General features: G+C 49.9%; 1 protein-coding gene across 3 annotated transcripts in view; it reads left to right on the forward strand.

The window, feature by feature from the left end:
• The window catches only part of QTRT2 (queuine tRNA-ribosyltransferase accessory subunit 2), a 39,546-nt gene that overhangs the window by 5,490 nt on the left and 17,185 nt on the right, over window positions 1–16,871 (forward strand). For all 3 annotated transcript variants that reach the window (XM_089670760.1, XM_089670758.1, XM_089670759.1), the window contains exons 5-6: window positions 8,872–9,081; window positions 12,827–13,026. In XM_089670760.1, coding sequence (XP_089526886.1) covers window positions 8,872–9,081; window positions 12,827–13,026 — 410 coding nt within the window. The remainder of the gene's footprint in view (window positions 1–8,871; window positions 9,082–12,826; window positions 13,027–16,871) is intronic.

A 16,871-nucleotide genomic window follows, 5' to 3' on the forward strand; every position in this document is an offset into this window, starting at 1 on the left:
CCCTGTCCGGCCAGCCTTGCCTCGGTACTACCTGTCCGTCCAGCCTTGCCTCGGTGCTCCCTGTCCGGCCAGCCTTGCCTCGGTGCTCCCTGTCCGGCCAGCCTTGCCTCGGTACTACCTGTCCTGCCAGCCTTGCCTCGGTACTACCTGTCCTGCCAGCCATGCCTCGGTACTACCTGTCCTGTGTCAGGGCAGGGCTGTGGAACGGACAGGTAGGCCTAGTGGCAGGGTAACGCACTGGCTGACGACAACCACCACCAACAGACTGAAGTCCCTCAGGGCGCGGAGTCTAAGTCCCAGGCTGCCCTTCACCAGGGCCCCTGATGGTGGGGATGGACTTGACGCAACCAGGGACCAGGTCGCGGCCCCCGAGACACCCCAGCTGCGGTAATGGCCGCCGCCAATGGCGTGTAGCTGGTGAGAATGACAATAGCGTAGTCAGACAAGCCGGGTCAATAACAACGGGACAAAACAGTACAGAACAGTAGACAGAGAATCACAGGTCACGGGCCGGGTTCAGCAACGGAAGGTCAGATCAAAGGGAAACACAGAGAATGGTCTTAGTCACAAGCCGAGTCAGAATACCAGAAGAGTCACGAGCGTATACACAGAGCTGTAGCAAGACAAAGACACAAGACACAAGTGCAAAGAGCATGTGCAGATCCCAGGCTTATATGTACTCAGCCACACCCCTCTGGGGGATGGACCTCAGAGACCTGAAGGCATAAAAGATTCCCATCATGCTCAGCAGAAATCCAAGATGGATGCTAGCACATGGAGTAACATAACCTCTGGGAAAAGGTAGGACCTTGACAGTACCTCCTCCTCAAGGGCCCCTCCCCCTCCGCGGCTCAACAAAAGGTTTCTGAGGAAAGCGGGTATGAAACGCGCGGAGGAGGGCAGGAGCATGGACATCCGCGGAAGGAACCCAGGAACGCTCCTCAGGGCCATAACCACGCCAATGAACCAGGAACTGTAATCGGCCGCGCACCAATCGAGAGTCCAGGATCCGGCTCACCTCATACTCCTCATGACCGTCAACCCGAATGGGACGGGGCCGAGGCAGAGAGGTAGTAAAGCGATTGCAGATCAGAGGTTTCAACAGTGATACATGAAAGATATTGGAGATCCGCATCCCAGGTGGAAGGGCAAGGGCATAGGCCACCGGATTCACCTTGCGGAGAATGCGAAAAGGACCGACAAAACGGGGAGCTAGTTTGGGTGTGGGCACCCGAAGATTGAGGTTACGAGTAGACAACCACACCCGGTCGCCGACCTGGTATGAAGGAGCGGGCAACCGTCTGCGATCAGCCTGGAACTTCTGACGCTGAGCCGAGTCCCTCAAAGCCCTCTGGATCTGCCCCCATGAAGAACGCAGGGCAGCAAGATGGTTCTCCACAGCCGGAATGTCCTGTGGTGAGAACCTCTCAGGTAATACCGCGGGTTGGTACCCATAGTTGGCCATGAAGGGGGACATCCCGGAGGAGGAGTTGACCGCTGAGTTCCTGGCAAACTCTGCCCAAGGCAGGAGATCGACCCAATCGTCCTGATGGTCCGAGATATAACACCGAAGGAATTGTTCTAAGGCCTGATTGGAACGCTCCGCAGCCCCATTGGACTGCGGGTGGTAGGCTGAAGAAAAGGAGAGACTAATGCCCAACTGGGAGCAGAAGGCGCGCCAGAATCTGGACACGAACTGACTCCCGCGGTCCGAGACAATCACCTTGGGCAACCCATGCAGGCGAAAAATCTCCCTGGAAAAGACCGTGGCCAGTTCTTGTGCTGTTGGTAATCTCCTGAGTGGAATACAATGGCACATTTTGGAAAAGCGATCGACGACCATGAGGATGACCGTATGGCCCCGAGACACAGGGAGGTCTACAATAAAGTCCATGCCCAGGTGTGACCAAGGACGCTCCCCATTGGGAATGGGTTGCAGAAGACCCATTGGAAGATGCCGTGGAGATTTATTCTGGGCACAGATCGAACATGCCGCTACATAAGAGGCGATGTCGGCACGGAGAGTTGGCCACCAGAACAACCGAGAGACGACCCAAGACAACTGGTTCCTCCCCGGATGCCCGGCAGTTTTGGAGTTATGGTAGGTACGCAGCAGACGGGTGCGCAACCCCTCGGGTACAAAACATCTACCCTCCGGTCTCTCGGGAGGAGCGTCAGTTTGAGCCGCCAAAATCTGCTCCCCAAGGGGAGAAGTCAGACTGGTACGAATGGCAGCCAGGATATGATCCGGAGGTATGACCGAGGTTGGCTCAGAGTCCTCCCTGGACAACTCAGAGTATTGCCGCGATAATGCATCAGCCCTGACATTCTTGGAACCAGGCAAATAGGAGACCACATAGTTGAACCGCGACAAGAACAAGGCCCATCTGGCCTGACGGGGTGTCAATCTTTTGGCCTCCGAAAGATAAGTCAGGTTCTTATGATCGGTAAGAATGAGGACCGGAACTGCGGAGCCCTCGAGCAGGTGCCTCCATTCCTTGAGAGCCAGAATGATTGCCAACAACTCCCTATCTCCAATCTGGTAGTTGCACTCTGCAGAGGAAAGCTTCCTGGAGTAGAACCCACAGGGAAGTAGGGGTCCATCGGGCGACCGACGTTGAGACAGGAGAGCGCCTACTCCCGTCTCGGATGCATCAACCTCAAGGACGAAGGGCAATCCAGGATTGGGATGAGACAGTATCGGAGCCGAAGTGAAGGCGGATTTCAGAGCCTCAAAAGCTACGATGGCCTCGGATGGCCACTCGTGAGGATTGCTGCCCTTCTTGGTTAGGTCTGAGAGAGGTTTTGCCAGCGTGGAGAAGTTCCTGATGAACTTCCGATAGTAGTTGGCAAAACCCAAAAAGCGCTGAATGGGCCGAAGACCATTGGGACGAGGCCACTGCAGAACTGCCGAAACCTTCTGAGGGTCCATGGAGAATCCCTCCGCAGAAATGATGTAGCCTAAAAAGGCAACTTGGGATCGATGGAATTCGCACTTCTCAAGTTTACAAAAAAGTTCGTTCTCACGTAATCGTTGCAGCACCTGCTTGACATCCTGGATATGCGACTCCATGGAGGCAGAGTAAACCAGGATGTCATCCAAGTAAACTACCACGCACTGCTGCAACAAGTCACGAAGGACATCATTTATGAATTCCTGAAACACTGCGGGCGCGTTACACAACCCGAAGGGCATCACCAGGTATTCGTAGTGCCCGGTTCTGGTGTTAAACGCGGTCTTCCACTCATCCCCCTGTTTGATCCGTACGAGGTTGTACGCCGCCCTAAGGTCAAGTTTGGTAAAGACTGTTGCCCCCTTAAGGCGGTCGAACAACTCAGTAATCAAGGGAATCGGGTATGCATTCTTAGTGGTGATTCGATTGAGACCCCTATAATCGATGCAAGGCCTCAATTCACCACCCTTCTTCTTTACAAAGAAAAAGCCCGCTCCTGCTGGGGAAGTAGACTTACGAATGTGCCCCCGGGAAAGTGCATCCGCAACGTACTCCTCCATGGCCTTATTCTCCGCAACCGAGAGAGGATACACCCTGCCACGCGGAGGAGTGGCACCGGGTTGCAAGGATATGGCGCAGTCGTAAGGACGATGAGCAGGTAAGGCACCAGCGCGTACCTTATCAAACACGTCCTGGTACTCCCCATAATCAGTGGGCAACGCAGAGTCTGAGGAGGCACACAACACCTTAACCGGCCCACGGATGCACCCGGCCCCACACTGTGGAGACCACGAGAGAATCTCGGCAGTTTGCCAATTGAAGGTTGGATTGTGCATCTGGAGCCAGGGATACCCCAAAACCACCGAATAGTGCGGAGAAGAAATCACCTGGAAACAGGCCAACTCCCTGTGAACAGCCCCAATAGCTACTTCAACTGGCATAGTCTCGTGGGTAACCTGCGGTGGTTGCAGGGGCCTGCCATCTATTGCCTCGAGAACCAATGGGGTAACTCGAGCCTGCAGGGGAATGGAGTGCTGGGCAGCAAACGAGCTGTCCATAAACAACCCGCCGGCCCCAGAATCTACCAACGCCTGGGCCGTCACCGAACCCTCCGCCCAAGAGAGGACAACGGTGATCAGTGGCTTATCTCTGCGGAACGCCGGGGACGAGGAGACTCCACCCAAGATCTGTCCCCGACAGGATCTCAGGTGCGAGCGTTTCCCGGACGGACCGGACAGGACTGCCGAAAGTGCCCACCAAGACCACAGTACAGGCAACGACCCTCCCGACGCCGAGCGACCCGCTCCCCCTCGGAAAGGCGAGCAAACCCCAGCTGCATGGGCTCACCACCAGACAATCTATCCCCAGGAGGCGTGGGAGGAGAGGGAGGAATGGGTGGGATAGAAAACGCAGGTGCCAGTCGATTGGAAGGCCTCCGCAGGCGTTCCTTGAGTGAAGGCCTCTCCCTGAGCCTAGTATCAATCAGGATCAGGAAGGAAATTAGTGCTTCCAGCTCCACAGGCAATTCCTTGGCTGCGATCTCGTCCTTCAATGCATCAGAAAGACCCTGAGAAAACGCAGCCACCAGAGCCTCATTGTTCCAACCCACCTCTGCTGCCAGGGTACGAAACTCTATGGCGTACTCGGCCACGGTCCGTGAACCCTGATGCATAGACATGAGCAGCTTGGCAGCCGAGGTGGAGCGAGCCGGTACATCGAATACCCTACGGAAGGCATCGACAAAACCGGAAAACTCGTGAATCACTGGGTCATTCCTCTCCCATAAGGGATTCGCCCAGGCCAAGGCCTTGTCTGAGAGTAGTGAGATGAGGAAACCCACCTTTGACCTCTCAGTCGGAAAAGCGTAGGGGATTAATTCAAAGTAAATCCCCACCTGGTTAAGGAACCCACGACACTGACTCGGCTCACCCCCAAAGCGCTGTGGAAGAGGGGCTGAACCGGTCATACCTCTGGACACCGCGGGTGCCGCATCAGCCGCGGCGGTAGGCACAGCAAGCGGAACAGCAGCGGGAGCGACCACCGGCCTAATAACACCAGGAGTAAGGTGCGCGGTGCGTGCCAGCAGAGTTTGCAACGCCTGAGCGAACTGATCCAACAGGAGATCCTGTTGATCCAGTCTGGCGACCAACATTGGAAGTGAAGGCGTACCTGCACCGTCAGGATTCATGGCACTTGTGTAATGTCAGGGCAGGGCTGTGGAACGGACAGGTAGGCCTAGTGGCAGGGTAACGCACTGGCTGACGACAACCACCACCAACAGACTGAAGTCCCTCAGGGCGCGGAGTCTAAGTCCCAGGCTGCCCTTCACCAGGGCCCCTGATGGTGGGGATGGACTTGACGCAACCAGGGACCAGGTCGCGGCCCCCGAGACACCCCAGCTGCGGTAATGGCCGCCGCCAATGGCGTGTAGCTGGTGAGAATGACAATAGCGTAGTCAGACAAGCCGGGTCAATAACAACGGGACAAAACAGTACAGAACAGTAGACAGAGAATCACAGGTCACGGGCCGGGTTCAGCAACGGAAGGTCAGATCAAAGGGAAACACAGAGAATGGTCTTAGTCACAAGCCGAGTCAGAATACCAGAAGAGTCACGAGCGTATACACAGAGCTGTAGCAAGACAAAGACACAAGACACAAGTGCAAAGAGCATGTGCAGATCCCAGGCTTATATGTACTCAGCCACACCCCTCTGGGGGATGGACCTCAGAGACCTGAAGGCATAAAAGATTCCCATCATGCTCAGCAGAAATCCAAGATGGATGCTAGCACATGGAGTAACATAACCTCTGGGAAAAGGTAGGACCTTGACATCCTGCCAGCCTTGCCTCGGTACTACCTGTCCGGCCAGCCATGCCTGGGTACTACCTGTCCGGCCAGCCATGCCTGGGTACTACCTGTCCGGCCAGCCTTGCCTGGGTACTACCTGTCCGGCCAGCCTTGCCTGGGTACTACCTGTCCGGCCAGCCTTGCCTGGGTACTACCTGTCCGGCCAGCCTTGCCTGGGTGCTACCTGTCCGGCCAGCCTTGCCTGGGTGCTACCTGTCCGGCCAGCCTTGCCTCGGTACTACCTGTCCTGGCAGCCATGCCTGGGTACTACCTGTCCTGCCAGCCTTGCCTCGGTACTACCTGTCCGTCCAGCCTTGCCTCGGTGCTCCCTGTCCGGCCAGCCTTGCCTCGGTGCTCCCTGTCCGGCCAGCCTTGCCTCAGTACTACCTGTCCTGCCAGCCTTGCCTCGGTACTACCTGTCCTGCCAGCCATGCCTCGGTACTACCTGTCCTGCCAGCCTTGCCTCGGTACTACCTGTCCGGCCAGCCATGCCTGGGTACTACCTGTCCGGCCAGCCTTGCCTGGGTACTACCTGTCCGGCCAGCCTTGCCTGGGTACTACCTGTCCGGCCAGCCTTGCCTGGGTACTACCTGTCCGGCCAGCCTTGCCTGGGTGCTACCTGTCCGGCCAGCCTTGCCTGGGTGCTACCTGTCCGGCCAGCCTTGCCTCGGTACTACCTGTCCTGGCAGCCATGCCTGGGTACTACCTGTCCTGCCAGCCTTGCCTCGGTACTACCTGTCTGGCCAGCCATGCCTGGGTACTACCTGTCCGGCCAGCCATGCCTGGGTACTACCTGCCCTGCCAGCCATGCCTCGGTGCTGCCTGTCCGGCCAGCCATGCCTCAGATCTTCTTTTGCATAGCTACAACTGCCAATAGACTTTCATCATCCAGTTCTTCTTGGTATGTCAGATTCCTTTGTCTGCCTGCTTTGGCTTTTTCCCCCAGTCGTTACATCACGTGCTTGTCCTCGCACCTCTTAATGGATACACTAGTGACAATGACATATACATGCGACAGCCATGATGCTATGCCATGGCAGAAATCGTAGAGAGCAAAGCACGTGTGAACAAGTCCTTCATTTTTAAAAAATATTTTTTAGAATTCAGATTTTTTTTTTTTTTATTCTTATAAATATTTATTTTTTATTTTTACATTTTTTCTTAACTGCCCTGTTGGGGGCTTTGGTGAAATATCAGGGGTCTAAACAGACCCTGATGTCTCACATTTAAAATTGAGCCTCAGCTGCACAGATTAATGAATAGGAAATGCTTACAAGTGTTATTCATTCACAAATTGAAGCTTAGTAAACACAGTTTACTATGCTTCTCTGGTTCTAAGCTTCTGCTTCTCAGAACGCTCACTGCATTCATTCAGAAAAGGAAGGGACTAGTAAATTACATATTTACTAGCCCCTTTTTCCCCCGGGAGCGCTGCAGGGGGAGGAACAAGAGGATCAGAGTCTGCAATAAGGCAGTAAAGCCGGTCCTTCTACTCGGCAGGTGCCCGGGCTCCCCGTTTGAACTGAAGAGACCCAGGCCTGGTACAGTAGGTCCAGATGTACTGCCTTATCAGTGGCCTTGGTGATTAGGGTGTGCCCAGGCACACCCACTGTGCACACCTATGGACATAGAGGTCAGGAAGGAAGGAGAAAGGTGGGCAAAGCAGGCATCTGACAGCCCCAGCAGTGTTAGAGATTTCCACAACAGTTGATGTTCTGAAAGAGAGCAAAGGGCCAAATCCAGGACTGGCAATATGTGTTTGGTCTGTGAAGGTTCTCATGTATCCAGGTCATGGTATGTCTTGGAGTAGTTGACAGTCACATTCAACTGGACTTGTTCTGTAATGTTGAAGACATTTTGTATTTTATCTAAGCCACTTCTTCAATTTTAATAGATGTTGGGAAGATACTCCATCATTTATATCCACACGGGTAACACTGACCCCTTAATACAGTCAACATGGAATGTGTAGATGTTGATTGTCCAAGAACAGGATGGGAGGTGAGAAATCTGTGGAGACCCAAACCCACCTCTTCTTCATTCATAATCCCAGCCTTAGTGCCAGTAAGTCTACATCATTGGATTCACATGGCCATAAATGACATTTTATGTCGGTGATAGATTGAAAAAGTAGCTTGCATAAGCTCTGAAATGTCCTCAACATTAAGTCCAGTTGAATGTGACTGCTACTAGTAGATACTATGTGTCTTTTTACTGACTTTTTTATTATTATTATAATACAGGATTTATATAGCGCCAACAGTTTGCTCAGCGCTTTACATTATAACGGGGAACAGTACACAAGACAGTACAGTAACAATACAATACACGAGGGGTTCGAGGGCCCTGATCCTTGGAGCTTACAATCTAGGAGGGAGGGGATAGTGGTACAGGAGGAAATAGCTGTGGGGGATGGAGTGGTAGGAAGAGTGGAGGAGATCGGCATTTAGGTGAGGGCGGGGTAGGCTTCCCTGAAGAGGTGGGTTTTCAGGGTGCGCCTAAAGGTGAGGAGGGTAGGTGACAGTCTGATGGATTGGGGTAGTGAGTTCCAGAGGATGGGGGAAGCCCTGGAGAAGTCCTGGAGACGGGCATGGGAGGAGGAGACCAGGGAACTAGAGAGTAGGAGGTCTTGTGAGGAGTGGAGAGTGCGTTTTGGGTGGAAGATGGATATTAGGTCGGTGATGTAGTTATGGACAGCTTTGTACATCAATGTTAGTAATTTGAATTTTATGCGTTGGGCAATCAGAAGCCAGTGGAGGGATTGGCAGAGAGGGGTGGCGGATACGGAGCGGTTAGTAAGGTGGATGAGTCTGGCCGCAGAATTTAGGATAGACTGAAGCGGGGATAGCCTGTGTTGAGGTAGGCCGGTGAGGAGGGAGTTACAGTAGTCAAGTCGTGATATAATAAGGAGGTGAATGAGTTGCTTTGTAGTTTCTGGAGTTAGGAACGGACGTATTTTGGAGATGTTGCGGAGGTGGACTCTGCATGAATTTGTCAGCGATTGGACCTGTCCGACTTGGACAGACTTGGCATTTTTTAAGCACTGAACGGACATCTCTTTCTCCACAGACGGTATCGGTGTGGGGATCCGGAGGGCGAATCGAGCTGACACCTCAGAAGTTCATGTCGCTTCATAGCTCTCTGAAGGTGGACTGGTTCCAGTGTCTGGCAGATGGTGAGGTGATGCCCGGTGGATCCTCCAGGAAGAGGGCAAAGAAGTCGGTTGACCGCTCCCTGAACTTCTTGGATGAATGCCTGCAGCTACTGGCCAAAAATGATGTGAGTGTAGCTTCATTGTATAATGTACATACAGGACTGCTGTTGGAAATCACGCCCCCCCCCCCCCCTCGAAAATTTAAATGGTATTTTTGATAAAATGGTAGGGAGGCAATGCAATGCTTTGAATTATAATCTCATCACAGTAGACCCATTCAAGCGAATAGCTCTGCTCTGCATGTGTGCTAGTGGGAGGTTTAGCAGGCGATGAGGAGACAGTATGCCTTCTCACTGCCTGTCAAAATACACCTTGAAGATCGATCCAAATCCTGACCGCTCTTCACAGAGCAAAGCACATGTGAACCAGTCCTTCATTTTTTTTTTTTTTTCTAATTGTATTTTTATAATATTACAATTTTAATACATATACAGTACAGCCCAACAGATTTGTCGATTTGTCAAAAACCTTTACTTTCCTTTCAGAATCAACATTTTCTAACTGACCCTATACTACAAAATACTCCCACAAATGCATGCCATTGATTGCAAACAGGATTTGTTAACCACCCTATAGCAGAAGTATTGCTAGAAAGTGGCATGGCTGCGCAAAATCACGTGTATAAACGCAGCTGGGGATGGCAATCACTGGATCCTGGCCGGGACTCTGTGATCAGCAGCAAAGCTGACAGGCGAGAGACCTGTGTGTAAGCAACACATGTCTCTCTCCTGTGAGCATTGCAGAGAAATACAAAGCAGAATGTCTCCCAAGTAAAACACGCACAGCACAATTAACCCTTTGATCGCACCAGTTGTTAACCCCTTCATGCCCTCTGTCATTACTACAGTGTCAGTGATTTAAAAAATCGAATTTCTTCATAAATTTAGGCCAAAATGTATTCTGCTACATGTCTTTGCTAGAAAAAAAAAATCCCAATATTTTTATATTAATTGGTTTACGTGAAAGTTATAGCATCTACAAATGGAATTTTTATTTTTTATACTAGTACTGGTGGCGATCAACAACTTTTAGCGGGACTGTGGTGAGCATTCTGACACTGGATGGGTACTGAGTAACTACCACTGACATACCACTAATAAAAAGCACTGACACTGTACTAATGGCACTGGGCAGGTAGGGGTTAACATCTGGGGCGTTCAAAGGGTTAACTGTGTGCTGTGTGTGATTTACTAGGGAGACATGCTGTGCAGAGCAATAGAAAGCAGCCTGTTCATGCTGACGGGAGAGATCTGTGTTGTTTACATACAGACCTCTCCATTGCCAGCTCCGCCGATGGTCACCAAGACGGAATCAGCAGCCAGGACCCGGTGATTGACATGCTGGGGAGCCCCCTACCCAGCAAACAATGTGTGTGTGTATGTATGTGTACATATATATATATATATATATATATATATATATATATATATATGTGATTTTGCACATCCCTTCTGCCCTGTACCAGTACTTCTGCTATAGGGCGGTCGGGAAGCGGTTAACAAACACCCCTCCCATTTCATGCTGTCAGCAATGGCACCACACGGAAGAGAAATGTCACAAGGCCTGAGAAGAAAATCATTTCTTTACACAAGAAAGGTGAAGGCTACAAGAAGATCAGCAAAGCTTTACTTATCAGTCAAAATACTGTAGCAAAAGTGATACAAAAATTTTACAAAAATGCAACAGCAACCATCTCACAGAGTCGTCCAGGCCGTCATCACCCTGACAGGAGCGTCGTCTGATGAGAAGGGTTGAAGAAAATCACCATGCAAGTTCACTGCAGTTATCTTAAGAAGTAGAAAGCCAACTTGGGGTGATTGTTTCCCGTGACACAATACGGCATCCACTGCAGGGGAATGGCATGCATGGGTGTCGTCCACCAAGGAAGCCTCTTTTAAAGCCCATGCGCAAAAAATCCCACCTAGAATTTGCCAGGGCCCATGTTGAAAAAGAAGACTACAGGGACTCTGGAGTGATGAGACCAAGATTATTTATTTATTTTAGGTACTTCTATAGCACTGTCAATTTACGCAGCGCTTTACATATATATTGTACATTCACATCAGTCCCTAACCCTCAAGGGGCGTACAATCTGAGGTCCCTAACTTACATTCATACATACACATATTAGGGCCAATGTAGACAGGATCCAAGTAACCTACCAGCATGTCTTTGGAGTGTGAGAGGAAACCGGAGCACCTGGAGGAAACCCATACAAGCACAGGGAGAACATGCAAACTCCATGCAGGAGGCACCATGGTCAGGAATTCGAACCCATGACCCAATTACTGCAAGGCAGACGTGCTAACCACTAAGCCACTGTGCCGCCCGTTTTTGGAACTGATGGCTTCCAAACTGTATGGTGTTGCAAAGGTGAGGAGTACAAAGAAAAATGCATGGTGCCTACAGTGAAACATGGTGGTGGCAGTGTCCTTCTGTGGGGCTGCATGAGTGCTGCTGGTGTCGGGGAGCTGCATTTCATTGATGGTGTCATGAATTCACAGATGTACTGCTCTATATTGACAGAGAAGATGCTCCCATCACTCCGTGCCCTCGGTCTTCATGCACTTTTCCAACATGACAATGACCCAAAACACACATCTAAGGCCACTGTGGCATTTCTGAAGAAGAACCGGGTGACAGTGATTCAGTGGCCAAGTATGTCTCCTGATCTGAACCCAATCCAACACCTATGGGGAATTCTGAAGAGACAAGCTGAGCATTGCTCTCCATCCAGCATCCAGGCTCTGACAGAGGTCATTCTTGAAGAATGAAAAACGATCAATGTTGCAATATGTCTCCAACTTGTTCATTCCATGCCTAGAATGGAGGAGTTCTTGTTGGGGGGTGGATTCATTTTTGCATCAACTAATTTGCATAAAACTGAAGATTTTGTAATCTAAGTTCTATTAATAACCTTCCATGTAATGAGCGACACAAATGTTCTATAAAACTCAGTTTTGTCAAAATGTTGGAAATTGTTGTTGTGTTCATTGAGATATTGATTCCAATCTTTCTTTTCAAGAGGGGTGGAGTCATTTATGCTGAGCGCTGTGTATGTGCGTGTAAGATATCTATATATATATATATATATATATATATATATATATATATATATATATATGCGTGTATAATATATCATTTTTTATTTTGAAATATTTATTTGCAAAATTTTATAAGAAAAACACTTTTTTTCAAAATGTTTGGACATTTTCATTTACATAGCAAGAAAAATAAAAATCCCAGTGGTGAATAAATACCACCAAAATAAAGCTTTATCTGTCTAAAAAAAAATGCTAACAAATTCATATGGGTGCAGTGTTGCATGACTGCGTAATTGTCATTCAAAGTGTGACAGCGCTGAAAGCTGAAAATTGACCTGGACAGGAAGGGGGTGAAAGTGTCCGGACAGGAAGGGGGTGAAAGTGTCCGGACAGGAAGGGGGTGAAAGTGTCCGGACTGGAAGGGTGGGAAAGTGTCCGGACTGGAAGTGGTTAATGGACCCAATGTAACAGGTGACCAGAGGGATCTGTATTATATCTGGCCTATTATCTCGTGGATAGTTGCTGCACAAAAGTCTCCCAATAATGACAGTTGCAGGAACAGGGAGACTTGTTTGCACCAACTCTCCATGAGAGAAAAGACAGATGCAAAATGGTATTCCCAGGTTACCTATTACATTTACCCTTCTAGCAACTTTGAGCCCCGAACGCGTTGGATGGTATTTGTGCTCGTATTATGAATCCCTAAAGTTCTCCTTTAATAAACAGACTCCATGTGACCTGTCGTTTTGGATATTTCTGGCCTCAGGTACTAAAGGATAAGGTGGTGATTGGATCCATTGAAGGAGGCGACCTCCTGGAGGAGAGGCTGAGATCAGCACGGGAGACAGCGAAGAGGCCAGTGGGAGGATTCCTACTGGATGGATTCCAGGGGACTGGGATGACCCAGGAGACCAAACTGAACCTCCTCACGTCCGTAACGGCAGAGCTACCAGAGGAGAAGCCAAGGTTCGTTCCTTCTTCTGTTTCAATATTTTTATTAAGAAAGTTTTGTTTTAGGAACACAACAAGCTCAATATACGCCCACGCAGGGGCCGAGCATAACAATAACACAGAAACAGATACATCCTGCTGACTTGTATTAGCCAAATAACAAAATGTCCAATGACAGCAAGGAAGGACGGCAAAAAGCTGAAACAAATATCAGCAGTAGTCCAACATAATACCATAAAGAGAAGAGGAAAGAAAAAAGGTTAGAAGAAAGGGAAAAAAAAAAGAAGGAATCACAAAGAAGACATAGAGGAAAGGGAGACTAGGAGAATCACGGATCCAGGGCCACCACAGGCAGCAACTACAAGAGGCCATAACTAGTAGGGGGCAGGGATGGCAAGGAATATCTTATCCAAACCTTAAGGAATCTCAGGCTCGTTCCTTCTTAACTGCTGCAGGTTTTACTTATTAAACTGTCAGGCTACCCAAAACTGACATTTCAGTGTTTAGGTTGGGGTCATGACAAGCCAACGTTTACATCCTGGATACCTCTGTTCCCAACCTGTGATTGGACAGTGAAGGATAAGCAGAAGACTAATGAGCTTTCCCTCTGTTCTCTGCTTCTGTCAGCACATGTCAATACTGGGGACTAGGCTTCTAGCTGCCTCACGTTCTTCCACTTCTGCTAAACTGGGCACTGCAAAAGGCTGATTTATTCAGGGGCCATTTACATTTTTGTGGCGTGTTAATGTCCATTGTCTCATGTTAAGACAGCCCATCTGACATGCTGAAAATCAAGTATTGGAATGTGCTATACTGCACTACTGAAGAACTCTGATGTATGGCAGGGCTCCGATGTAAGTGAGATGTTGCTGGGGACTCTGATGCAAGGGGGGGAGGTCTGAAAAGAACACTAATGGAAAGGAGGGTCTGATGGGGACTCTGATTTAAAAAGGGTCTCCGAGTTGTACTCGGATGTAAGTGGGGGGGTGCTCTGATGGGGCTCTGATGTAAGGGGAGCTCTTATGGGGACTCTTCTGTAAGAAGGGACGTCTGAGTTGTACTCTGATGTAAGGGGGGGGGGCTCTTATAGGCACTCTGATGTAAGAAGGGACTTCTGAGTTGTACTCTGATGTAAGGGGGGGCTCTGATGGGGACTGTGATAAAAGGGAGTGCTTTCATGGTAATTCTGATGTACAAAGGGCCTCCTAGATTGTACTCTGCTGTAAGGGGGGCTCTTATGGGGACTCTGATGTAAGAAGGGTCTCCTGAGTTGTATTTTGACTTAAGGGAGGCTCTGATCGGAACCCTGAAATAAGGATGGACTCCTGAGTCACACTGTGACGTAAGGGAGGCCCTGATGGGGACCCTGATATAAGGAGCGACTCCTGAGTCACACTGTGACGTAAGGGAGGCTCTGATGGGGACCCTGATATAAGGAGGGACTCCTGAGTTACACTGTGACGTAAGGGAGGCCCTGATGGGGACCCTGATATAAGGAGGGTCTCCTGAGTCACACTGCGACGTAAGGGTGGCTCTGGTGGGGACCCTGATATAAGGAGGGACTCCTGAGTCACACTGTGACGTAAGGGAGGCTCTGATGGGGACCCTGATATAAGGAGGGACTCCTGAGTTACACTGTGACGTAAGGGAGGCCCTGATGGGGACCATGATATAAGGAGGGTCTCCTGAGTCACACTGTGACGTAAGGGAGGCTCTGGTGGGGACCCTGATATAAGGAGGGTCTCCTGAGTCACACTGTGACGTAAGGGAGGCTCTGGTGGGGACCCTGATATAAGTGGGGATTTTGTTTCATTTATAAAACTGTTTCGTTGTTCATCCCATGAATATTTATAAAATATACAATGTAGCCTTCCTACCGAAAAGTTTGGAGAGCCCTGCCTTAGAGTGTTGGTGTGCCGTTTAAAATTAATTTCACCACAGCGCATGTAACTCAGAAAGTCCTAAAAGATTTGTGTGTCTGTCTGTCTGTCTCTGTCTGTCTGTCTGTGTGTTCCAACAACTTCAGACTTGGAGGAGACCCCCCCTCTACTGGCACAAGTGGCTTTGTAGAAGGGAAAGGCTTCGTTAAGTAATGCCTTCCAGGCTTGTATGGTTGCTGTCTTGTTTTTTTTTTCTCCTGGAGAAAATAATGTGGGTTATTTATTAAAATTGGGGAGTACAAAATCTGGTGCAGTTCTGCATAGAAACCAATCAGCTTCCAGGTTTTACTGCCAAAGCTTATTTGAACAAGCTGAAGTTGGAAGCTGATTGGCTGCAATGCAGAGCTGCACCCAATTCTGAGTGCTCCAGTGTAACGGAACCGGACCCCGACTGCACTAGGGTATTTTTGTTACACTACCGCTTCCCTGTCCGAACACAGATCCCCGGACATCACCGCTGACCATACAGGACGAGACACACCAGGCTTCTTAAGACAGGAAGTAAAACTGCTTTATTTTAACACAAACACAAGATATATACACAGGGCGGGGAAATACAACCAGGAACAGGAAACACATCATCAGGCCGTCCCATCAGGGGGAAGGGCTGCTGGAAACACCCCCCACCAAACCAAGACACACAATAGAACAATGGGATGCGGCATGTGGCAGTGAACAATGACCAATACACAAACATTACATCCCATAATAGTTTGCTAGAACAATGGGATGCAGCCGCATGGCAGAGAACAATGAACAACCCCCAAACCAATATTAGAACATTTCACCCTGTACCCCTAAAAGGCACAGGGTGCCTTACACATAAGAGGAGCATGGGGAGATGATACAGGGGTCCCCCCCACCCCCAAAAGTCACTCCCGTCACATTCAGTTTTAGTAAATCTCCCCCAGGGAGTTTTCTGGCATAAAAACCCAGCATGTGTATGTGTGCTGGGAAATCCTTTGTTTGTAAAAAAAAAGTCTGAAAAAAGAAAACTAATGAATCCACTACATCTAATGATGGATAAGCTGCAATATATTCCATTTTTGGTTTTGGGTTTAAAGTGGTTGTAAAGGCTCAAGGTTTTTTACCTTCATGCATTGTATGAATAGTGAATGCAGGGTCTGGGGAGAGCGGATAAAGTGAATTCAGGGTCCTGGGAGACCAGATATAGTGAATGCAGGGTCCGGGGAGAGCGGATATAGTGAATGCAGGGTCCGGGGAGACTGGATATAGTGAATGCAGGGTCTGGGGAGAGCGGATATAGTGAATGCAGGGTCTGGGGAGACCAGATATAGTGGATGCAGGGTCCGGGGAGACCAGATATAGTGGATGCGGGGTCCGGGGACACCAGATATTGTGAATGCAGGGTCCTGGGAGACCAGATATAGTGAATGCAGGGTCCTGGGAGACCAGATATAGTGAATGCAGGGTCCGGGGAGACCAGATATAGTGAATGCGGGGTCCGGGGAGACCAGATATAGTGAATGCGGGGTCCGGGGAGACCGGATATAGTGAATGCAGGGTCAGGGGAGACCAGATATAGTGAATGCAGGGTCAGGGGAGACCAGATATAGTGAATGCGGGGTCCAAAGAGAGCGGATATAGTGAATGCGGGGTCCGGGGAGAGCAGATATAGTGAATGCAGGGTCCGGGGAGACCAGATATAGTGAATGCAGGGTCCGGGGAGACCAGATATAGTGAATGCGGGGTCCTGGGAGACCAGATATTGTGAATGCAGGGTCCGGGGAGACCAGATATAGTGAATGCAGGGTCCGGGGAGACCAGATATAGTGAATGCGGGGTCCGGGGAGACCAGATATTGTGAATGCGGGGTCCTGGGAGACCAGATATTGTGAATGCAGGGTCCGGGGAGACCAGATATTGTGAATGCAGGGTCCGGGGAGACCAGATATTGTG

Source organism: Staurois parvus, unplaced genomic scaffold (genome assembly GCF_062004578.1).
Source record: "Staurois parvus isolate SC_StPar_1 unplaced genomic scaffold, SC_StPar_1.0 ptg000095l, whole genome shotgun sequence".
Taxonomy (NCBI): domain Eukaryota; kingdom Metazoa; phylum Chordata; class Amphibia; order Anura; family Ranidae; genus Staurois; species Staurois parvus.